Source organism: Sander vitreus, chromosome 18 (assembly GCF_031162955.1).
Source record: "Sander vitreus isolate 19-12246 chromosome 18, sanVit1, whole genome shotgun sequence".
NCBI lineage: Eukaryota > Metazoa > Chordata > Actinopteri > Perciformes > Percidae > Sander > Sander vitreus.
Window position 1 is genome coordinate 3482275 of NC_135872.1, and position 22270 is coordinate 3504544.

Here is a 22270-nt window from a genome sequence, read left to right on the forward strand (position 1 = left end):
AGAAAAATTGAGGCCCGATCCGCACTCTAGTATGTAACACTTGTGCTTAATATATTTGGTACCCCTAAAATCTCATGTGGCCCCAGCCATTTGAAATAGTCATCGCCACTGATCTTTACGACACGAGGCATTGGTGCTCATGGAAACATTACCACTTTTGTTCACAGGGGAAGCCAAAAAATCTAAACAAAGAAAGTTCCTTGTGGTTGTTTTAAGAGAAAGATTGTGTTTTCCGTTAGCGTGGTGGAGGAAGGTCTGGCTAGTCCACACAGCATTCCGGGATGGGAGAAAAACGTGCTCTGGTTTATTGGCATTTCTTTAAACCAATCACAATCGTAATGGGCAGCGCTAAGCTCCGCACGGAGCAACGGTGCCTCTGCAAAATAGCCTCGGGAAGGAACTTGTTTTCTTCAAAAAGACATGCATCCGGCGGAATTTCCTGCAGCACCGGAGCAATCCCAAAGGTGGAATGTCAAGGACCAACCAGTAGGAGTGAGTAACCTTCTCACTTGCTCAAAGGCAGATGAGTAGCATTTATTTTTGAAAGGTGACCGTGTAATTCGCTTATTTTCCTGCATCCTGCTGTTTCTGATTGCTGATGACCCCTCACCTCGACAGACATCTTTAAATAAACCAAATAAAAACACTCCCCGCCCTTCAAGACGAGACACGTCTGCTGGGTTTTTCACCCCGTCAGCAGCGTTTTTTTCTTTCTTTTTTTCTCCTTTTCCTGGGTGACTTTGTTCCGGAAACAAGCCGAGTGCAAATATGAGGAAGATGGTCATCGGCATGTGGAGGTTTACTCAGTGTACACACGCTCTGACAGCAGCAGGAGAGGCTCTGCAGAGCAGCCAGAGGTCTGAGGAGGAGGATGGGAGGCAACGAGACAACGAGACAACACAGACTCAGGCTGTGCTGTAGACCAGCTGGGAAAGAAATCCATTAAATTACACTTCTTGATTTTGTTACAGCTCGCAACAGTCTCCCAAATCTTAAAATGTACTCCCAGCTCACTACTAATGTTTGAAAATTGAAGTGCCTAAGGAAAGGGGTTTAATGCAAAGATTTTTCATTGTAATAATAAGAATCTTTATTTAGGCTATACACCACTTTTTTAAAACATATGATACAATATACAAAGATACAACATATGATACAAATAAGCAAAGATAAACACCAGAGTGGCACCAGAGCTAAAGGGATGGTTCCAACAAGTGTTGAAAGTATATGAAATTATACCTAATTTCTGAGTAAAAAAAAAAGCAGAAATTATGAATTATTTTGACTAATTGTTAAGATCAGAATATGTGGAGTGGATAATCACAGATGGGTATACTGAATGTCAAAGTTTTGTCAGAATAATGTTACTTTTTTGAAACCACTTACATTTTTTGGAACCATTCATGTCATTTGGGCACTTTGGTTGAAGGACACCCAAATTTATGATATAGAAACTTTGAAAATGGGTCAAATTTGACCCGAGGACAACAGGAGGGTTAAGGTTGTGAAACATTGCAGTTTGATTATGTTTAGGCACAAAGACTACTTAGTTAACTTTAGAAAAAGATGTTGATTTGGGTTCAAATTACATGTTACTTCACTTCCTGTTACGTGAACATATCGTAAACTAGGGCTGTTGGAAACAAATTCCGAAAGTCGAATATAATTTGAATAGTAAAAAAAAGCAATGCTATTCTAATGCTGAAAATACTATTGAAATGTGATTTTTTTTTTTTTTTTAATAAATATGTTGGCTAACGTTAGCTAATCTCCCTCTTCTCACCTTGGCCCACCCGCATTTGAAAACAAAATGCTTTTGTCACATCTGATGAACAATACATTAGCGGGAGCGAGGAACACAAGGCATTGTCAGGTCTTAACATCACAGAGCTAACGTTACATACCCAGTAACCGTAGCATCGTGGCTAACACTATTGTTACTTAGTTTATGACATATCGTTTTGGCTGTGCTTTCTAACAATTCTAACGTCATTGTGCTAACTGAGCACCGTTACCCTTTACAACAGAGCCACTTCACTACACTTGTTAGATAATGTTTCATTACAGACTTCTCTGTTGATTCGTGTTTGTCGCTGAGTGAGTGGTGGAAAATGAATGTAAGCGACGTGCCAGAAATGCAATGCGCCGTGACGTAGGTCCCCTTCACGGCCAGGCTAATGTTGGAAGTCCCTCTAGTGGACAGAACGTGTAACAACAACCACATGCTTATAGTGGCATTGACGATGCATAAGCCTGACTAGTGTAGTACATATTTATAACAGGCTGCATTTGAGCATTAAATATTTGAATATTATTTGAATATTTTAAAAAATTACAAATGAAAGTCGAATGGTATTATAGAGAAAGATTGACAGCTCTACCTTAAACTGAGCGCGACGTGACTCTGTCTTCTTTGTTCCGTAAAGTTAAAAAACCCTCACTATTTACTTTTATTTTCAAACAGGGACACGAACCCCGGTCTCCTGGGTGTAATGCTGCGTTCCAGACCAAATTTTTAGCCCATAAGTTACGACTCACGACTTGGTAGTGTTCCAGGCAAAGTCACGACAAACCCTTCTAGCTAGCGGCTACCTAACGTTGATGTTAGCTTGCGCTAGTTGATACTAGCTTTTTCTAGTCGGCGACATATTTTGGGCTTCATTTAATAAACATAACCTGTAGTAGTACACAATCATATGTGTATTGCTTTGATTACAATGTGCGGAATTACTTTACGTTGCCTATTTATGTCTATTTATTTCTATTTCTCACCGTTAATCACCGCCGTCTGTACAGCATCAACAGGGGGTCGCCATTGTTGTTTATGTGTGCGTGACGTCAAAAACTGTACCTGGGAGTACAACGATCTGGTACAAATTCCCGGGTAGTAAGTTACGGGTTTGACTGCCGTTCCAGGGCAATTTCATGGGTAGAAGGTTGTGAAAACACGCGTTACCTGGAACGCAGCATTAGTCCTGTGTTTTGATCAGTCTTTAAAGCGGAATTTGGCGCTCTTATGCTTTGTCACATTACTTCGTGCTTTGCTCCCATCATAGTCTGGATCGACGACAGTTCATCTACTGAATAAACTATAATCAGCGGAACATCCAGTGCCGCCGCCAATATCCCTTGCCCTGCAAATCTCAGTTGATTTCGGGAAACCACAGCAATCTTCGAGCTAGCAAGCTTCACATTTTTTATAAAATTTGGATGGTGCAACAAGGCAGACCTGCTTGGTTCTTTAGGGGGAATGATTGTAAAGATTTACGAAGAATATGTTTAGGGCATTTCCTCTCTAACTGGGATGTTTTGGGACCGATTGGTGGGATTGCTGTGGATGAAGTACACACGGAGATACACTGGTAAGAGCTAATGAGGTTTAACCATGTATCAGCTCATTTAAATAGCTCATGTATCTGTATTGTGTCAACTTCATTTAATATTGTATGTGGCGTTTTCTTTATGGGGTGCAAATGTTCCACCAAAACAAGTTCCTTCCCGAGAACATTTTGCAGCGCCACCGTCGCTGTGTCCGGAGCTTAGCACCGCCCAAGACGTAAACAACTTAGAGCATTTTTTACTCTTATCTACAGGGGCGTCGGACTGGGGGTAAAAAGGGGACTGAGTACCCAGGGCCCTCATGTGAGGAGGGCCCAAAAAGATGCTAGAATGAATAGCTGTGGATGCGGGGAGGAGCCCATAGGAAATGCCTTTCTACAGGGCCCAGAATTTTGTGCTACGCCCCTGCCTATCCAGGGGTGTATGTGCAGGAGCAAGACCTTACTTCGCAGTAAGGTCTGGCAACGCAAGACTACTCCCGTCGTAACTACTATAGCCACTAGATGGCGGTGCCACTATAAACATAGAGTGAGTCGTAATTGCAGCTTGAACCAAAATGGTGGGCCGACATCGCAACCTCACGGCTCTAAATTTGACAGAGGTGGAAAAAACTGGTGTACAAAGACAGAAGATGTGATTGTATTAAGCCTCTATTTCTTCAGATTGACCAAAAAAAAGAAAAGAAAAGCTGGCTAATAATAACATGTCCATCATAGGTGGAAACTGACATAGTTTAAAAGCATCTTTGGTGCTCTGTTTCCTCTGTAATCTCTCATGCCTGCTTCATAATATTCATATAACAATTACTGGTATTAACACAGCTATTGTTTGGAAAGTAGCTTCATATTTGGCATTATCGAGATGCACATATACACATATTTGTCAGACTGTTTCATGCATTATGTTTTGACAAGTCCTCTTGCTTTCATGTCTTGCAGTTTTTGAACAGGGCTGCAGGAATAATAGTGCAGACAAAGCTTAAGTTAGGACATCCCTCATATGTATGCATGTGTGTGTGTATGTGTGGTAAACGCTCCTTGTCCAAACACGCCATCGCTGGCTAAGCTCTGACCTCGAGTCGCTCGGCATGCAGCCTTCCCTCAGAAAAAGGTCATTATTATTCATAACGTGCTGATTGCTTTCGTGAGCAAACAGAGAGACGCCCACCGAGGCAGCGAGTATCTGAGAAACCGCTCACACCTCAACGCCGATCTGTGCCTGGTGTTCACGGCAATCATTTTGCCTTTTAAATGTCCACATAAGCTACACTTCTCCACATATTCTGCATCATTCTTGTTCCACTTCTTCATTGAAGCTTTGTGATGTTTTACGTTGAGTGAAATATGTTTTTTTTTAACCTTCTTGCGACAGTATGAATCTGTGGATGGTACTCTCTAATGAGGGAAGGCGGAAAGTTACTGCACGGTGGTGGCTGCCCCTTTAGTTTAGTGCTTAGTAACGTTAGCATTAGAGCCAGACCAATGTATTACTGATACTTGCTTCTTGCAAGTATATCAGTGTATATGTCGGCCGAAGAGTAACAATAAAGTGTGGTATAAAAACAGGTTTAATGTTATTTAACCCTCTGAGGACAAAAGATGCACCGGCGCGCCCAAACAATGTTTTGAAAATGTTCCTACTCGAAAAGCGATATTAGAAAATCTCATTTCAGACATTTATTTACTATTTTAATCCTATATGACCTAAAGACTTTGGTAAACTCATTTCAAGCACCGAAACAATTCACATCATAAGTTAAGGTTTGTTTTCAAAAGAGATTTGAGGAATTTCAAGAAGCCAACATCAACGTTTCAGCTTTAGTGCCAAATTATCTCTTCACACATTGCTCTGGAAAAAAATGTGGACGCCAGTTCACGGAAAGCTGAGTTTGTTCTGAACATTTTGATATGAAACACATGGGGAAAAAGGTAGATTTAAGAAGCTCTCAGAGGGTTAGAAACCGTCCCGGTTACAGAGTTCGTCCACCAGAGATATATATATCTTTTTTCAATGCTTTTTTAAATAACTTTTTTGGATGTTTTAGTCATTTTTCCATGTATATTTAATGTCCCTAATAATAATTTATTCATCAATAGAAAATGTAATTTCTAAATAGAAAACGTTACACTTCATAATGTATTGTATTTATAACACAAGGGCTGGGTCCGGATTGACTTTGGTCTGGGTGTGGACCTTGGTCCAGACTTTGAGGTCCTCTGGCGTAGAGAACGAAAACAAATTTGGTTACACTTTACTTGAAGGTATCTACATAAGAGTGACATGAGATGCCCCGACGACTAGCGTGATAAGCTAATTAGCGGTTTGGGCTAAAACTGAAGAAACCTTTTACTGTCATTTATGGTCAGTGTTAAAAAATACAGCAGAGTAAAATAGCCCATCACAGAAAACACAATGCAAGAGGAATATTTCTGTCAAATTCTTATTTAACTGAGCGGCATGTATGTAGGCCTAAAAGAAGGTAAATATAACTTCAAATAACTGGTGTGTTTGCTTTTAATCATTTTTCTGGCACCAGAAATGATTAATATTCAATATGGGCTTGTGTGTGTGTGTTTGTTTTTTTGTTTCCTTTCCTTTTTTTAGTTTTTTCTGAACACAACACAGCCGGTATCAAACACACCTCTTTCGGACGCCATTGTTTGTTTACATTCTTGTTCCTGGAAGTGGATCCCTATAGCAGGGTAAATGCTAAATCAGATCTGCTAGACGTGTCGAGGAAGTCAGGTTTAGGCATGAGGAGTTGGGATTGGTTAGGGTTAGGGTAAGAATAACAGGGTAAGGCAGGCCACGAGGCATGTCCTGTGACGTTGACATATCTAGCGGATCCAATTTAACATCTACCCTATAGCAGCTCCTTCCCAATGACATCACGCAGGTCGTGAAAAACGGCGAGCTATGATTGGTCGGGGGACCAACGTGTCTGTCATGTCTCTCGGCCGGGTCGCAGCAAGAATTTCTAACGTTATAATCGGACACAGTGACCATCGTAACAATCAGAAATATTGTGTAGTCTGAACCTGGCATTAGGGATCTTCATGTATGTAAGGTTTATTTATTTGCACAATAAATCAAGGCAACAGGAACACAACAAGAACATAAAATAAAAAGAAAGATTGTGCAGGTGAGATTAAGAAAACCCCTGGGGTATATAGAAGGAAACTCAAAAACATTTTTATTATGAGCAATTAACAAAGTCCTGAAATCTACAAATCCAACAAGTAATCATGGAATTGTTTATGTTTAAGAAAAATGATCATTGGCTAATATATTATATATTTATTGGATTATTTCAAAGTCAAAACTGCAGGATACAGTTAGCATGCTAACCTGCTAAATTAAGATGGTGAACATGGTAAACATCAGCTGTTGTCAGTGTGAGCGTGCCTCCTCCTCCACCTCCTCCTCCTCCCCCTCCTCCTGCTCCTCCTCCCCCTCCTCCTCCCTCCCCCCCTCCTCCCCGCTCCTCCTCCCCTCCTCCTCCTCCTCCCCCTCCTCCTCCTCCTCCCCCTCCCCCTGCTCCTCCTCCACCTCCTCCTCCTCCCCCTCCTCCTGCTCCTCCTCCTCCTCTAGAAGAAGAAACCATTTACTCCCAGTCATTTATGGTCAGTGTTAAAAAAATACAGCAGAGTAAAATAATGCATCACAGAAAACACAATGCAAGAAGAATATTTCTGTTTAATTCTTATTTTACTGAGCGGCAAGTATGTAGGGCGACAACTAAATATAACTTCAAATAACTCTGGTGTGTTTGCTTTTAATAATTTTTCTGGCACCAGAAATGATTAATATTCAACATGAGCTGGTGGAGTGTGTGTCTGACCTGCATGCATTGGTCGTGTGTGTGTGTGTGTGTGTGTGTGTGTGTTGAGTTAATGAACAACCTGCCGTGTCTGTAGGCCTAGACGTTATTTCTCTGAATTCTGCTCATGAAAACCTGCTCGCTGTCATTTCAGCTCTCTTCCGACCGTCAAAATGCTCAGCTTGTTAATTCTGCTTCATAACCGACAAAGTGTCCCTTATCCCATAAAGTGTTTTACGTTTTATGATAAGAGTCTGACTGAGCGGCTCGGAGGGAGGCGGGAGGCGTGGGGTTTTAAAACAAACTGACCCATACTGTTCAGGTCACCTTCCTGCAATAACCCTTCTTGGGGATCAATAAATGCTTATCTTATGTCCTATGCACAAAGATGTAAACGTATTGTTGTAAATAAACCAGTTTGAAGCTGTAGAACATGAGCTGTCTTTGTTTTTGAAGATCTGAGTTTTCCCAACGGCTTTCTGCGGTGTGTGTGAGGCTGCAGGGTTTTAGGGTTAACCCTAATAGGTCGATAAAGATTGTAGCTGTGTGACCAGCAGCACAGACAACAAACACACTGATATAAAAACTATTATAAGAATATTACATTTACATCACTACGTTTTGGTTTTAAAATGAAGAGCTTTTGCTACGTTTCCCCCTCTCATTCCCCCTGCTCTGGCATTTCCCCCCTCTCATTCCCCCTGCTCTGGCGTTTCCCCCTCTCATTCCCCCTGCTCTGGCGTTTCCCCCTCTCATTCCCCCTGCTCTGGCGTTTCCCCCTCTCATTCCCCCTGCTCTGGCGTTTCCCCCCTCTCATTCCCCCCTGCTCTGGCGTTTCCCCCCTCTCATTCCCCCTGCTCTGGCGTTTCCCCCCTCTCATTCCCCCCTGCTCTGGTGTTTCCCCCCCTCTCATTCCCTATTGCTCTGGTGTTTCCCCCCCTCTCATTCCCCCTGCTCTGGCGTTTCCCCCCTCTCATTCCCCCTGCTCTGGCGTTTCCCCCTCTCATTCCCCCTGCTCTGGCGTTTCCCCCTCTCATTCCCCCTGCTCTGGCGTTTCCCCCTCTCATTCCCCCTGCTCTGGCGTTTCCGACCCCCTAAACCGGAGACATTTGAAAACACTTCTGACCCATTTTGGTTTGGAATCTGCCGGGTTGTGTTGCCGTCTCAACAGCCACAAACGGAGAACTTTGGCAACGCAGACACTGCAACTACCAGCAACAGGCGGAGCATACACGCTGCCTCCTGTTTATACCAGAATGTTGATGAGATATGCGGTTTGGGCGTGTTAGTTTAAACAGAGATTAGTTCTTCTACTGGAGATAGAAACATTTCTGTGCACGGAGATCACATTTAGCTCAAAACTCCGCTTAAAAACCAAAATGCAGCGTAAATGTAGCCTTAGAGAATCCAGCCATTTCCCCACAGGGCTAAAACAGGAGAAAACACAACACCAGAGAGAAAGTTGATTTGTACATTTTAAAATGTTCCGCTCAGTAGGCTATGTGGTCACAATGAATACATTTCAAAAATCTAAAGGATTTACATTAAGACTTTGTTAATGTTATGTGCTTATGTTAAGGAAAAAAAACTTTTTAGAATGCTTTTTGGCACATGTGGCAGGACAGACAACAAAGTTACATTAAAGCTATTGTATTATAAAAAAAATAATGATTATAGCCTCCCCGCATTTCCTGCAGGGCTAAAAGTATGTGTTCTTCTGCATGTCCTTAATCACATACAATATATGAATACATGCACTATATTTGGGGGCTGAAATCAGAGAATGTTTGACGTTTGCTTTAAAAAAATGACTTTGATGATTGACTGTCAAACTTGTTGTGCAGTGTACCTTTGCTATCATAGTGTTTAGAAAAAGTAATTGAAGTTATTTAAATGTCTCTGCCACCTTCTTCTCTAACAAACACAGTTTAATGGGACAACTGGCCAGTTTGTTACGTATTTGGGGGCTGAAATCAGAGAATGTTTTTGCTTTTAAAAAGGACATTAATGATTAATTGACTTTCTAAATAGTTGCAGATTTTTTTTAAGCTCAACTTTTATTTAGGATTTTGTACATCATAACTGACAGTTTTTATTTTAATATATGTTTTAAAGTGCTCATATTATGCTCATTTTCAGATTCATAATTGTATTTAGAGGTTATATCAGAATAGGTTTACATGGTTTGATTTTCAAAAAACACCATATATTTGTTGTACTGCACATTGCTGCAGCTCCTCTTTTCACCCTGTGTGTTGAGCTCTCTGTTTTAGCTACAGAGTGAGACATCTCACTTCTGTTCCTTCTTTGTTGGGAGTCGCACATGTTCAGTACCTAGGTAAGGACTACTAGCCAGTCAGAAGCAGAGTATGAGGGCGTGCCCTGACAGTACCTAGGTAAGGACTACTAGCCAGTCAGAAGCAGAGTATGAGGGCGTGCCCTGACAGTACCTAGGTAAGGACTACTAGCCAGTCAGAAGCAGAGTATGAGGGCGTGCCATGCTAGCAGCTAGGCGAGCATTATAACGTGTGTTCCAAAGTGACCACGTTTGTCTCTGAAGTAAAGGCTGGACTACAATAGAGCTGTTTGGAGCAGTTTGTGAACAGTGTTTTCTGTTGGAGATGGTAAGTCCCTTTGGGGTGGACTTTGGGCTTTTTCACTTTGTAAACCTATAACATGAACAAAAAAGATATATAACACAATAAAGGAAATGGGAAAAGCCAGAAAGTATAATATGAGCTCTTTAAGTGCTATGTGCAATGTGGCTTTGCCATCATAGTGTTTTGAAGAAGTACAAAAAAAGGGAGATAATTCAACAGAAATGGGCTCCAAAGCATCCTTTCTGTCACGTCAAGGACTTATTTAACCCTTCTGTTGTCCTCCATCTGTTTCGTCTGTAAAGAATAAATTATCACCCGTTTCTGCGTTACATCTTCTTAGCCAACTTCATTCCAACCTAATACCACTAGTTTTACACTTATTTCTGGAGTTCATGGTCAATAAACCTCCATATACTGAGAGGTTTATGCCTCGACGCAGAGGTCCAGGGTTCAAATCCGACCTGTGACGATTTCCTGCATGTCTTCTCCCCTTTCTCACCTAGCTGTCCTGTCAATTAAAGGCGGAAAAGCCCAAAAAATAATCTTAAAAAAAGTGGACCCAAGGGCAACAGGAAGGTTAAATGTCTCTGCCACTACATCTTCTCTATAAAAAACACAGTTTAATGTGACAGTGTTAAAGATGCTGATCGATGCCCTGGCTGGACTGTGAAGTCCGTTATCTGCTGTTAAACGCCACTTGCGTCGGATGTTAATGTGATTTAAGAGCCGAACATTTCACCTCCTCGCGGTGTCATTGTTCTCTTGTTATCTGTTTCATCTCTCTGTGACCCCCGCAGCTGATGACTAAACCATTTAGTGCTAATGTGCTAAAGACTTTCAGATCTTAAGATCTCATATTACAACGCCTGAGTGCAAGACGCATCTGTTGCATTCAAACGCTATCTTATTCAAATAGCCTAGAATTAAAAAAAAACAAAAAAAAAAACAGAGCACATTGGAGTTTAAGCTAAATAAATTAGAGCTGCAACAATTATTCAACTAATAATTAGTTGAATAAAATAAAAGGCAGAAATATTTTTCAGCCTCTCAAATGTGGTGATGTCATGCTCTTTTCTGTTTTATATCATATTTCACTGACTATCTTTGGACTTTGACAAACTGGGATGGACATTTTCCGCTATTTTCTAACATTTTATGGACCGATTTATGAACGATTAATCGGGAAAATAATCAGCAGATTATTTAATAATGAAAACTAGAGCTGCAAAGATGAATCGATTCTACTATTTTGATAATCAAATAATTGGTTTGAATCTTATTTTTTATGAAAAACAGTCAAACTTCTCTGATGTCAGCTTGTTAAATGTGAATATTGTTCTAGTTCTTTCTCTCCTCTGTGACAGTTAACTGAATATCTTTGAGTTGTGGACAAAACAAGACATTTGAGGACGTCATCTTGAGCTTTTGGGGAAACACTGATCCACATTTTTCACCATTTCCTGACATTTTATAGACCAGACTACTAATCGATTGAACGGTAAAAATAATCAACAGATGAATCGACAATGAAAAGAATCGTTAGCTGCAGCCCTAAAATGAATAAAATCAAACATAAAAAGGCTGTTTTCATATAAAGATTTTTATCTGTTGCACATATACAAACACAAATGACTGATGAAAAATCCTGCAGGCCTTCGACAAAAACACTTTCTCACATTCACAAAATGTACAAATCGAAGTTTGTTTTTTATTTTTGTTCACCCTAAGAAGTATTTCAGGAGTTCATGATGGGTCTGGCGTACACGCCGCGGTAGTAGTTGTTGTCGGCGTGAGCGGGATCATGGGCACTTTTGGCCGCCACCAGCGCCCCGGACACGGGGCAGCCGTAGCCTCCGTACTGCACGGCTGGCTCCGACATGAGGTTGTTGATGGAGAACGGGTGGTTGAAGGAGTAGTGGGGGTGTTGGTGGTACGGGTCCGGCTTCAGGTGCGCGGTGGCGGCCTCGTGCAGCAGCAGCGGGTGGTGGTGGTGGTGGTGGGAGAACAGGTGCTGGGTGTGAGCGAGCGGCGAGGGCACGCGCATGGGGCTGCAGGGCAACAGTTCACCCCGGGGCGGTTTGAAATCCACCCCGGCCGCCTTCGCGTCTGCGGACGGAGGAGAGGAGGCGGATGAGGAGTGGGGGGAGTCGGAGCCGGCGCTGCTGGTTGTGACCGAGGCGACCTCCGAGCCCGGCTTCCCCGCCGCCTCCTTGTCGCCCGTCCCGGGCATTTTCCTGAAGCGCTTCTGCCTCCGCAGGTAGCAGCCGTTCTCAAACATGTTCCCCGAGTCCGGGTGGAGCGCCCAGAAGGAGCCCTTCCCCGGTTTGTCCGGCATGCGGGGCACCTTGATGAAGCAGTCGTTGAAGGAGAGCGAGTGTCGGATGGAGTTCTGCCACCGCTGCTGGTTCTGCCGGTAGAATGGGAACAGGTCCGTGATCCACTGGTAGATCTCGTTCAGGGTGAGCATCTTGCTGCCCGACTGCTGGATGGCCATGGTGATCAGGGAGATGTACGAGTACGGCGGCTTGGCGTGCGTGTAGCTCCGCCGGTACGGTTTGGGCTCCCTGGATCGGATGCCGCAGGCCTGCCCGTACACCGGGCTCATCACCGCCATGTTCCCGTACGGCGGCGGGCTGATGGAGCTCATGCTCGGCGGCAGCGCGCCACCCAGGCCCGGTATGCCAGCCCCGGGGCTCTGCGACACCCCGGCGTGCATCATCGAGTGGTTGACCCCGACCGGGTTCGCGTAGTGCGCGTTCATGTGGCCGGGGGCCGCCATGCCGGGCGCGTTCATGTAGCTGCTCATCGAGTTCATGGGCTGACCAGAGTTCATGTTTCCTGCTGCGGTGTAACACTGAAACACACAGAGAGAAACAAGTTATTAAAACTGTTTATTAACGTGTATTAATAAGCTTATAGTGAGTTTATAAAACCGGCGTGATTTTAAGCTATTTAAATAAGAAAACAGGGTCACAAATCAGTTAGGCTACATTAATTAGGCTGCACCAAGAAACCAACAAAACACCCTCACGCAAGTAACGATTATTTTTATTAACAACTAATCTGTGAATTATTCGATTCATTGTTTAGTCTGAAAATGTGTGTATAATGCCATCAGATTATTTGTTTGTCCATAACAGTTCAAAACCTAAAGATATTTATAACAGTTTCTTGTTATATATAAAATACAGAAAAGCAACAAATCCGTGTCATTTTAGGAGCTGGAGCTTTAGATAATGTTTGGTATTTTTGTTCTAAAAAAGTATGAAAATAGTAGCCCAGCAATAGACCTTTTTCACAGCAGACATGTTGACATGTCATAATAGGAAAAGCACAGGTGTATTCAAAACCATTACTGATGGCTGCATTCCACTTAGTAGAGGCCCTGGTGTTGTTCATGCTGACTCACTGAAATAGCTCACTGGGACACTTGATGGAACTGAGCCATCGTTAAGGTTATCAATTTCAGCTGTGCTTTTCCTACTATGACAAGTCATAATGTCTGCTGTGAAAAAGGTCCATAGCAATCGACTAATCAATTAATCATTGCAGCTCTGCCATTGTTGACATGCTTTTGCATAGCCGGAGTGAGCTTTTTAAATTACCTTTTATATATATATATATATATATATATATATATATATATATATATATATATATATATATATATATATATATACACATATATATATATATATATATATATATATATATATATATGTATATGTATATATATATATATATATGTATATAGTATATGTATATGTGTATGTGTATATGTGACTCTTTCACTGTCTAAGGATCAGCCTGATCACCACCAGGACCAACACAAACAGTAATCGGCCCATTTGCTTCCATTTGATCTGACAATAAACATAGAAAACACCCAGAGACACAAACTCTGTATAGTTCAGTAGTCTACTTTGATTTACAAGGCTTCATGTTGCCTTTTACCTCCAACACCTGCTCTCACCAGTTAGCCCCATTTTCTTTCTTTCTTTTTTTTTTTTACAATTTTAAAGTTGTATAACCCCCCAACCCTAGTTGACTCTTAACACACACTTTACATCTGCCCATTGCACATACTATATATTATTTGCAAATTCTGCACTCAGCCTCTTTTTTTCTTATGCAGCATGTTATTTTATATGTATATATGCGTTTCTATGTATTGATTGTTTTATTTCATATTAATGTGAAATATGTTTTTTTATTTGTTTGTTTATGTATGCACCATTCACCAAAATATAATCTCTCTCTCTCTCATATATATTAAATAACATTAATGAAGCCAAAAATGAACAGGATTTTAGGATTTCTTTGATTTTGGTTTTCCTCCAAACCTCCACCCTATACCCTGCACGCTTTATTAAAATCGAACATGTCCTTTAAGGAGATTCTACAGACAATGACAAGAACTCAACGTTTTTAAACGGGGAAATAACGCATAAATGAAACGTTAAATGAAAACTTTCGTTAAAAAAAAAAAAAAACACATTTGTTTTTTGTTTAAACTTCATTCTTCATGTTTTTGACAGCAGCATTTCTCTTTTTCTGCAAAAAAGTCTTCCAAATGTAAAGAAGTGAGAGTTCCCTTTAACAGTTTACTGATACATGTTTCAACATGATTCCCTGTCAACCTGCACTGAGAATAAAAGAAGTATCTCAGGAATAGTACATTGAAAGATTTACTTCCATTAAAAAATAAAAATAACAGGTTTGATTTTTGTTTAGAGTTCATCCTGCACATTTTTTAACAGCATCGTTTCTCTTTTGGCTGCAAAAAAAAAATGAATCGCCCTGCAATAAAAAAAAAACAACTAAATTTTGATTGAAAAATATAAGTTAGCCTACAGGCTACAAAACAAATATTCCTACGACATGTAAAATAGAAAGATTTCTCTTTAATGTATTTCCAGAACAAACATGATTCCCTGTCAATAAGAAGAATCCTCTCAAGAATAATAGTACATTTGCTGTTTTAACCCTTGTGTTGTCTTCCCTTCAACCTTGAAAAAAACACCTTTTTTCAGACATTTTTGACGCCTTTTTTTCACAATTTGTTTTTGCTTTTTCCAACGTTTTAAATTTTTAAATTTTTCATCTACACATTTTCAGCGCTTACTTCTTCGTCCCATATTTTCTGATATAAAACAACAATTTAAAACGGGCCAATGTGACCCGAAGTCAACACAAGCGGGGGAAATAACGCACGGAAGGTTAAATGAAAACTCTCATTCAAAAAAATAAAAAAAATGTTTAGAGTTGATTTTGCACCTGTTTAGCTCACCTGGTAGAGCAGGCGCCCACATAAAGAGGCTTCCTCGACGCAACGACCGCTCGCTACTCGACGCAGCGACCGCTGGTTCGACTCCCACCTGCGGCTGCATGTCATTCCCCCCCATTTCCTTTCATGTCTAAACTGTCCTATCCAAATAAAGGCTTAAAAATGCCCAAAAAGTAACCTGAAAAAGAATTTCCTTCCGCGTGTTCTTTCACACCATCGTTTCTCTTTTTGCTGCAAAATTCACATAGAAACAAAAAATGCACTTAACGGAACTCTAATCTTTAAAAGCCCCAACAATATATAAATCAATTGATTAAAAGATATGTAGAAACTACAAGCTACAAGACGAATATACTGACAACGAATAGTCTTTTTAATTGCAAAATATAGACACAAAGCTATGTCCCCGTACAACGTGATCTCGAGGGAATGCGTGTATAATAGCACGCTACTTTTAATGACAGTGCTCGTGCTATGTCGGCGCATTTAAAGCGTTTTGCTGCCATGTAGACTATTTGTGTGGGGAAATGTAGGACATGAGTGAATTAGGCCTATATAGGCCTACATATTTTTAGTTGTTTTTTTTGTCAAACCCCTTTAATGTTACTTTAGATGAGATAGATTTTTGTTTGTGATCAAATTATTATTTATATTTAGCCTAAAACAAAACCGTCAAAGAAAAGCATCGACGTACAGCGTATATCCAATAGCCTAATACACAGACCAGTTGGGAGTGTAGAAAAAAAAAAGAACTAAACAAAACAAAAATACAGTGCTCATTTGTTAAAGATGCTAAGACCATGGGCTACGATAATATCCAATCATCTTTTTGTTTCTTTTTTTTACTTTTATATATATATTTTCTATCTAATTCATGGGTTCAACTTGTTTCTATTTAAATCTTGTTATATTTACACCACAGCTATGTACTGTAGGCTATGTGTTTTATGCTTGTATAGGCCTACATATGTGTTTGCCTTTGTGATGCACTTTGGTGCAAAACTTGTTGGCTTTTTGAAGTGATAGGCTATAGGTATAAATGAAATAAACCTAATATATAAATACATTTACACATAAGGAAGATAGCATTTTCTTGTGTATGTTTATGTATTTCTAATATTGAAGTACAGTTAATATTCTCTCAGGACTGATATAAAATCAGCGGGGTTCAGCTCTGATTAAAGCCGGAGTAAAGTGCACTGACCTCGGTCTCTCCGTAGTAGCTGCTGCCGCTCCAGTCTGGATGTTCGTGTCCCTCCATTTTAACGGCGCTCAGCATCGTGTACGCTCCAACTTTAATTCATCCAAACAGCTTCAAATGAGCCGAAACCTGTCCTCCGCTGGCAGCCGGTAACTGTCCGGTGTATCCTGGCTGTTTAGAGCCGGGACTGGCTCATAATTGAGCAGCGACTGCCTGTGTGTGACTGGGCGGATTTCTGCCTCACGGAGTCGCTAGCATGGTTGTTGACTCTTTGAGGGACTCTGGCATGGGCACCTGCGTTTGCGCTGCTGCCGGAGCAGCGTCCAATCAGCTGCCTCCCCTCCTTCCCTCCCCGAGCTCACGTTCTGATTTGAATATTCCATCAAAGATTCCATCAACACCTCGGCAGTTATTTTACATGAAACTTGTTTTGAACACTAATAGCCAGTGGTGTATAGTATATGTGATACACAGGTATACACAGTATACCCACTAAGAAAGTTCAAGGATTTCTATATACCCACTTAAAAATAACCAAAGACCCACAACAACATACTTTCCATTATATTGTTGATATATTTTGAATTTTCATCTGTTTTTTTTCTTCACATAGGCTAAATACAGGTATTTCCACCGTAAATTGGTGCATAAAAGTGTGTCAGAAAGGAGTAAATGAAGTCGTTGATGCTCGAAACTTCCCTGGGGGAGGACAACCAGACCCCTCCACTATGATATGGCCCCCCCTCCCCCAAAGGCAGATTCTGGCCAATATACAGTAGCCTACAGTATACCCACTACATTAGACTACACCACTGCGTACTTAAAATGTACCCGTGATTTTGTAAGTTTACATTTTACATTTGGTAGGCTATGGCATTTGGGTGTCATTTTTATTTAGGCTAAGTAAGCCATTTCAGGTGTCTACGTGCACCCTCACGTGTAGCTTATTTTATATTTCTTCAATGTGATTTGTATTCAGGTGTGTGAGGCCCCGCCCCCGTGCCCTCCCAGGTCGGTGACAGTAAATGATGTAATTACCTGTCCAATGTGACGTTACTCCGGTAACTTCACACTTTTATTAGGTTACGTCTAAAGTGAACACACACACACACACACACACACACACACACACACACACACACACACACACACACACACGCCATTTCAGGTTTCTACGTGCACCCTCACTAGCCTATTTTATATTTCTTTAATGTAAGTTTTAATAAGGTGTGTGAGGCCCCGCCCCCGTGCCCTCCCAGGTCGGTGACAGTAAATGATGTAATTACCTGTCCAATGTGACGTTACTCCGGTAACTTCACACTTTTATTAGGTCACATCTAAAGTGACTAAGTACTTTTACTCAAGTAGTGTACTTCACTTTAATTTTGAGGTACTTTTCAGGCTACTTGTTTTTCTTTTATTGTTTTTTTAAATGTATCTCAAACAATCAACACAGGCTGCAGTAAAAGAAGAGAAAAACAAAATCAGATAAAAACACAAAGACAAAACACAAACATAGATAATTCAATCCGATTTCATCAAAGAACAAACAAAAGGATGAGTTTGAGAATACTTAAATTGAGTATTTCCATTTTCTGCTACTTTATAGCGAAATACTTTCACTGACATTTATTCTAAAGCTTTAGTTACTCTGCGGATTAATACAATAAACCAAATAAGTCTGATGTAAGCCTATTATTATTGATTTATAAACAAATGTATTGATCATTTGCCGATGATTACATATAATATAATCAACTAATATCATTTGATGTATTATTATAGATTAAAAGGAAACTTTATTAATCCCGAGGGGACGTTCACAAACTACTCAGCAGTATTTAAAGTAACTAAAATGATTTTTGGCTTAAGTAATACAAAATAAAAATCAAACGTATTCAGCAACTGCACGGCCTATTTCTCTCTTCAAATGTTTTCAGAAACACGTTTCGGTGAACTATTTTATTACAATATGAGATCGTATTCTGAACGAGCCGCCATGACAGTCTGGCTTTGAATTTCCAGAGAAACCAGACCCACGTGAAGCGTTCGTCCAATCAGCTGCCCGGTTTTCATTTTTGGGCGACAATACAGATTAGCACTGTCTGCTGTTATGGTGACGTATTATGTCTCGTCTCTTCGGTGTGTTCCGATGCATTTTTTTGACCAACTCGGGGACACTGATCAGTCCTACTGCCTTTTCTGCCGAGGGTTGGCTGTATGGTTGGTGTGTCAGGGGCTTTAGTTGATTTGAATGCACCGTAAGTAGGCGACGTGCATGTTGATAAGGAGCACGTTCAATCTCAAAACGGTGTGTTAAACCGTTAGGGTATGGTTTCCTGGTTGAGCGACATGTTTCCTCAGAACGGTGTGAAACGGTGTGCAGCGGGCTTTGAGATATGTTTTCTCTCGTTTGGTGGGTGTGTCTCTCGTTTATTGGCTGTGTCACAGGTGATACCCAATCAACAGAGACGTGTCTGTAAACTCGTGGTAATAAAAAGGCAGAGTACTTGTGCACACAACAGGGTGTTCAACGCATCCACGTTTCAGTTTAAAGTGCCCATATTATGAAAAAAACACTTTTTCTGGGATTTGGGGTGTTCTTTTGTGTCTCTGGTGCTTCACACGCATACAAACTTTGAAAAAAATCCATCCATGCTGTTTTGAGTGAGATACATTTTCTGAATGTGTCCTGCCTTCAGTCTCCGGGTGAGCTGTTGGCGGCTTGTGACGTCACAAGCCGAAACAAGCTGGCTAACTGCAACCGGTAGCTCGTAGCATTAGCGTTAGCGTTACGGCTAGCATGCTACCTCATTCTCAATAGCAAAGCACTGCTACAACACACACAAGTTCACTATAATCTAGAAAAGAACTACTTCCATGTGCGCCCTCATTTAGAAGTCTCCCAGCTAATCCTGCCTTGTAACTGACCGAAGTTGGAGAAACAGCCTTTCTTTTACTGTCTATGGAGCTAGCTAGCTGACATGATCTACATCTGAGCTACTGCGCATGTGCAATCAAAGATAGTACAGAAGAAGAAGAAGAAAAGAGGTCTCACTCTGTAGCTAAAACAGAGACCAGGTAAAAAGAGGATCTGTAGCAGTGAGAGAGAGCTGTGCAGTACAACAAAAATATGGTGTTTTTTGAAAATTAAATCATGTAAACCTATTCTGGTACAACCTTAAAATACAATTATGAACCTGAAAATGAGCATAATATGGGCACTTTAAAAAAACGTGTTGCTGCGTTTTGTCGGGGCTGAATGTGGCCGAGGTTGTGTTAGTCGGTCAATAGACTCGTATATATAGGCATTAAAAAAATAATATAGCCTATTATAAAATGTGTACAAAAATTATAGGGAGGAAAATTCATTTAAATATGCAATAATTAAGATCAGTGTATAGATGGAATATTGGCTTTAGAATGTGAGGCCACCAAGTTTGGTCAATTACAGCCAAATATGCCCCCACACAACCCCTATGTCTTGTCTTTTTGCATATTAATGACCTATTTGCCACACATTTGGTTCACTGGCATGCTCCACCTCCGTGTGGCCAGTTAAAACGATAGCGGGTCTCCCATTAGGCAAGATGCGGCAGTAAAACTGCATGGAAATGTTTATGGAAATGTCTAAATGGGAGAGGAATTTAGCAAGTTTTGTCTTTAAGCAATTTGAGTGTTATTTATTTATTATGTGCTCTAGCTTTTCCAACGTTTTAGACACAGATATGGTAGTAATAAAGGTTAAAAATGATGTGAAATTGCATTTGTTTTATTGAAAAATGTAACCTTTTGTGAGGGAGTAACCCTAAACCCTCTACCAAATACGTGCACCTAAGTCTTTGACAAACCCAGGGAAAACACTGTGATGCATTGCTGCAGATTAAACTATACCAACAGTATATAAAGGAGTTAAAATGAGCACAACCTTAAACATCTACAGCAGGAAAATGCAACAAATACGTTAATGCAGCAGTGATATTAATCCAGAAACATCCGATAGAAGAGGAAAACACTGACAGGGAACATTTCACTGCAGGGTGAGTACTTTTACTTAAGTTAGGTTTTGAATGCAAGACTTACTTTTACTTTAGTATTTTCACAGTGTTGTATTAGTACCTTTACCTAAATAAAGGATCTGAATCCTTCATCCACCTCTGATTATTAAAACGTGTGAGAATAGATAAGGGCCCAGAGTGTGTGCTATATGCCGCTATAATGCGACTCAAGGGAGGCTTTGAATTCACTGTATTTCTAATTATAATTAGTAACTGTATATTGAAACACGGAGAGAAACATTTCTGTTTGTTGTTTTTCAATCCACTTGAACTGTGAGCATATTTTAAAAGTCTTTAATAGTCTTTAGTTGTAGTACTAATTTTTTTAAAGATTGTTTTTGTGAAAATGTGAAAAAAATCAACACCCAAAATACAAACAAATCAAAAAAGCATACTCACATACACTCGTATACACACACACACACACACACACACACACACACACACACACACACACACACACCGTCAAAGAACCAAAACCCCAAAAATGTCCAGTAGTATGCATAGAAAAACCAAACAAAGACCGGTATAAACCAAATCAGTGCGCAAGTACATGCATAAATAAAAGTAGATTAGTGTGGCCGGGTTGGTTCAGTGGGTGGAGCAGGCGCACATATACTGAGAGGTTTATGCCTCGATGCAGAGGTCCAGGTTTCGAATCCGACCTGTGACGATTTCCTGCATGTCTTCCCCCTTTCTCACCTAGCTGTCCTGTCAGAAATTAAAGGTGGAAAAGCCCCAAAAAAAAAATATATATAAAGTAGATTAAAAATGGGTCCAGACATTGCAATAAGTGGCCCTGTAGGATTCTTCCCATTTATGCTGATGTTTTGAATACTTAGTCCACAGTTTCTTCAGGTGGATCACTGAAACAAGTTCAGCCAGTTTGTGAAACATGGTGAATAGGGTTAACCCCCAACCCTAACCCATGGTACTTTTATTACTTTTGCACCAGTAGATCACCTCAAAGTCTTACTGACCCATGTGAGCTTCACACTGGAACACAAAAGGTAAAAATATTTGGGGTTGTTGACATCCACACAGGGAGAACAGGTTGTGTGTGTGCAGAGAGCATGGTGGTCCGACTTCTCTTGTTCCTTCACCTCGGCTGTGTGTACCGTCCGTCCCGCCCGTCTTTTCAGATTCATCACCAGGTAAATACACTCAGTCAGACCACAAACAGTAAACCCTGCAGCCCGAAGAAGAAGGGGAGGAGGAGGAGGAGGAGGACAGACTCTTTACTCTGCTTGTTAACTCCTGTAGAAAAAACCCCACAAAAACACATCAGACATCCCACAGTTTAGGAGTGATTTTTGTTCATTTATTTCACGAGTTTAAGTTCATTCAGACACAAAGACACAGAGACACAATTTCTAGATCTACAGGAGTAAGAAAAATAGAGCACCATTCATTGCAGCAGAGATACATTTTGGGGGAGCAGTTAAAGACAGACAAGGAAGGTTTAAAGGAAATAGGTTCATCAGAAAGGTACATTTCAACTCAAAAATGAAGAGACTTGATCATTTTATATGAAAGCCCAAGAACAGTTACTAAATGGATCTGGATTGTGCTGAAACTATTTTCAATTTGCAAATACAAATAAAAAAGTAACTCTTTTGACCCTAGGGGTCACGGACCCCCCGGAGTTACAGCAGAGCTGGAGGGAGTACTCGCAACTTTATTTAGCTTAAGAAGTAGGAGAAGATGTGTCTTTGTGCTGGTGCAACGCCTGAATTTTCCCTCTGATGATCATATTATTTTATCTTAATTTAATGATATTATTTGGCTTGTTTTTTTTCTCACTGACCAATGATTGTTTAACCTGCAGACTGTTCTCAGGTAAATGTGTGTCTTCACTTTCAGTTTCTGCTGGTGAAAACTTTCCTCTCATGTGAAACCACACTGACACCTACCGGCGAGCTCCTGCAACTACAGCTGGTTATTATTTTTGTTGTCACATAAAAT

The 22270-nt window shown here is 40.7% G+C and overlaps 1 protein-coding gene across 1 annotated transcript; it reads right to left on the reverse strand.

Moving 5' to 3' along the window:
• Positions 1 to 11375: 11375 nt before the first annotated feature.
• LOC144533451 (forkhead box protein A2-A-like) lies at positions 11376 to 16504 on the reverse strand. Its single transcript, XM_078274807.1, has 2 exons — positions 16251 to 16504; positions 11376 to 12613 (listed from the first exon to the last, which is right to left on the reverse strand). The coding sequence occupies exons 1-2, from the start codon at positions 16323 to 16325 to the stop codon at positions 11495 to 11497; spliced, it is 1194 nt and encodes a 397-aa protein (XP_078130933.1). The 5' UTR covers positions 16326 to 16504; the 3' UTR covers positions 11376 to 11494.
• Between the last annotated feature and the right edge of the window lie 5766 nt (positions 16505 to 22270).

Coding starts and splice junctions, on each gene's coding strand:
- LOC144533451 (XM_078274807.1), bottom strand. CDS start 16,325: ATGCTGAGCGCCGTTAAAATGGAGGGACACGAACATCCAGACTGGAGC. Junction 12,614..16,250: donor GCTACTACGGAGAGACCGAG/GTCAGTGCACTT, acceptor TGTGTGTTTCAG/TGTTACACCGCAGCAGGAAA.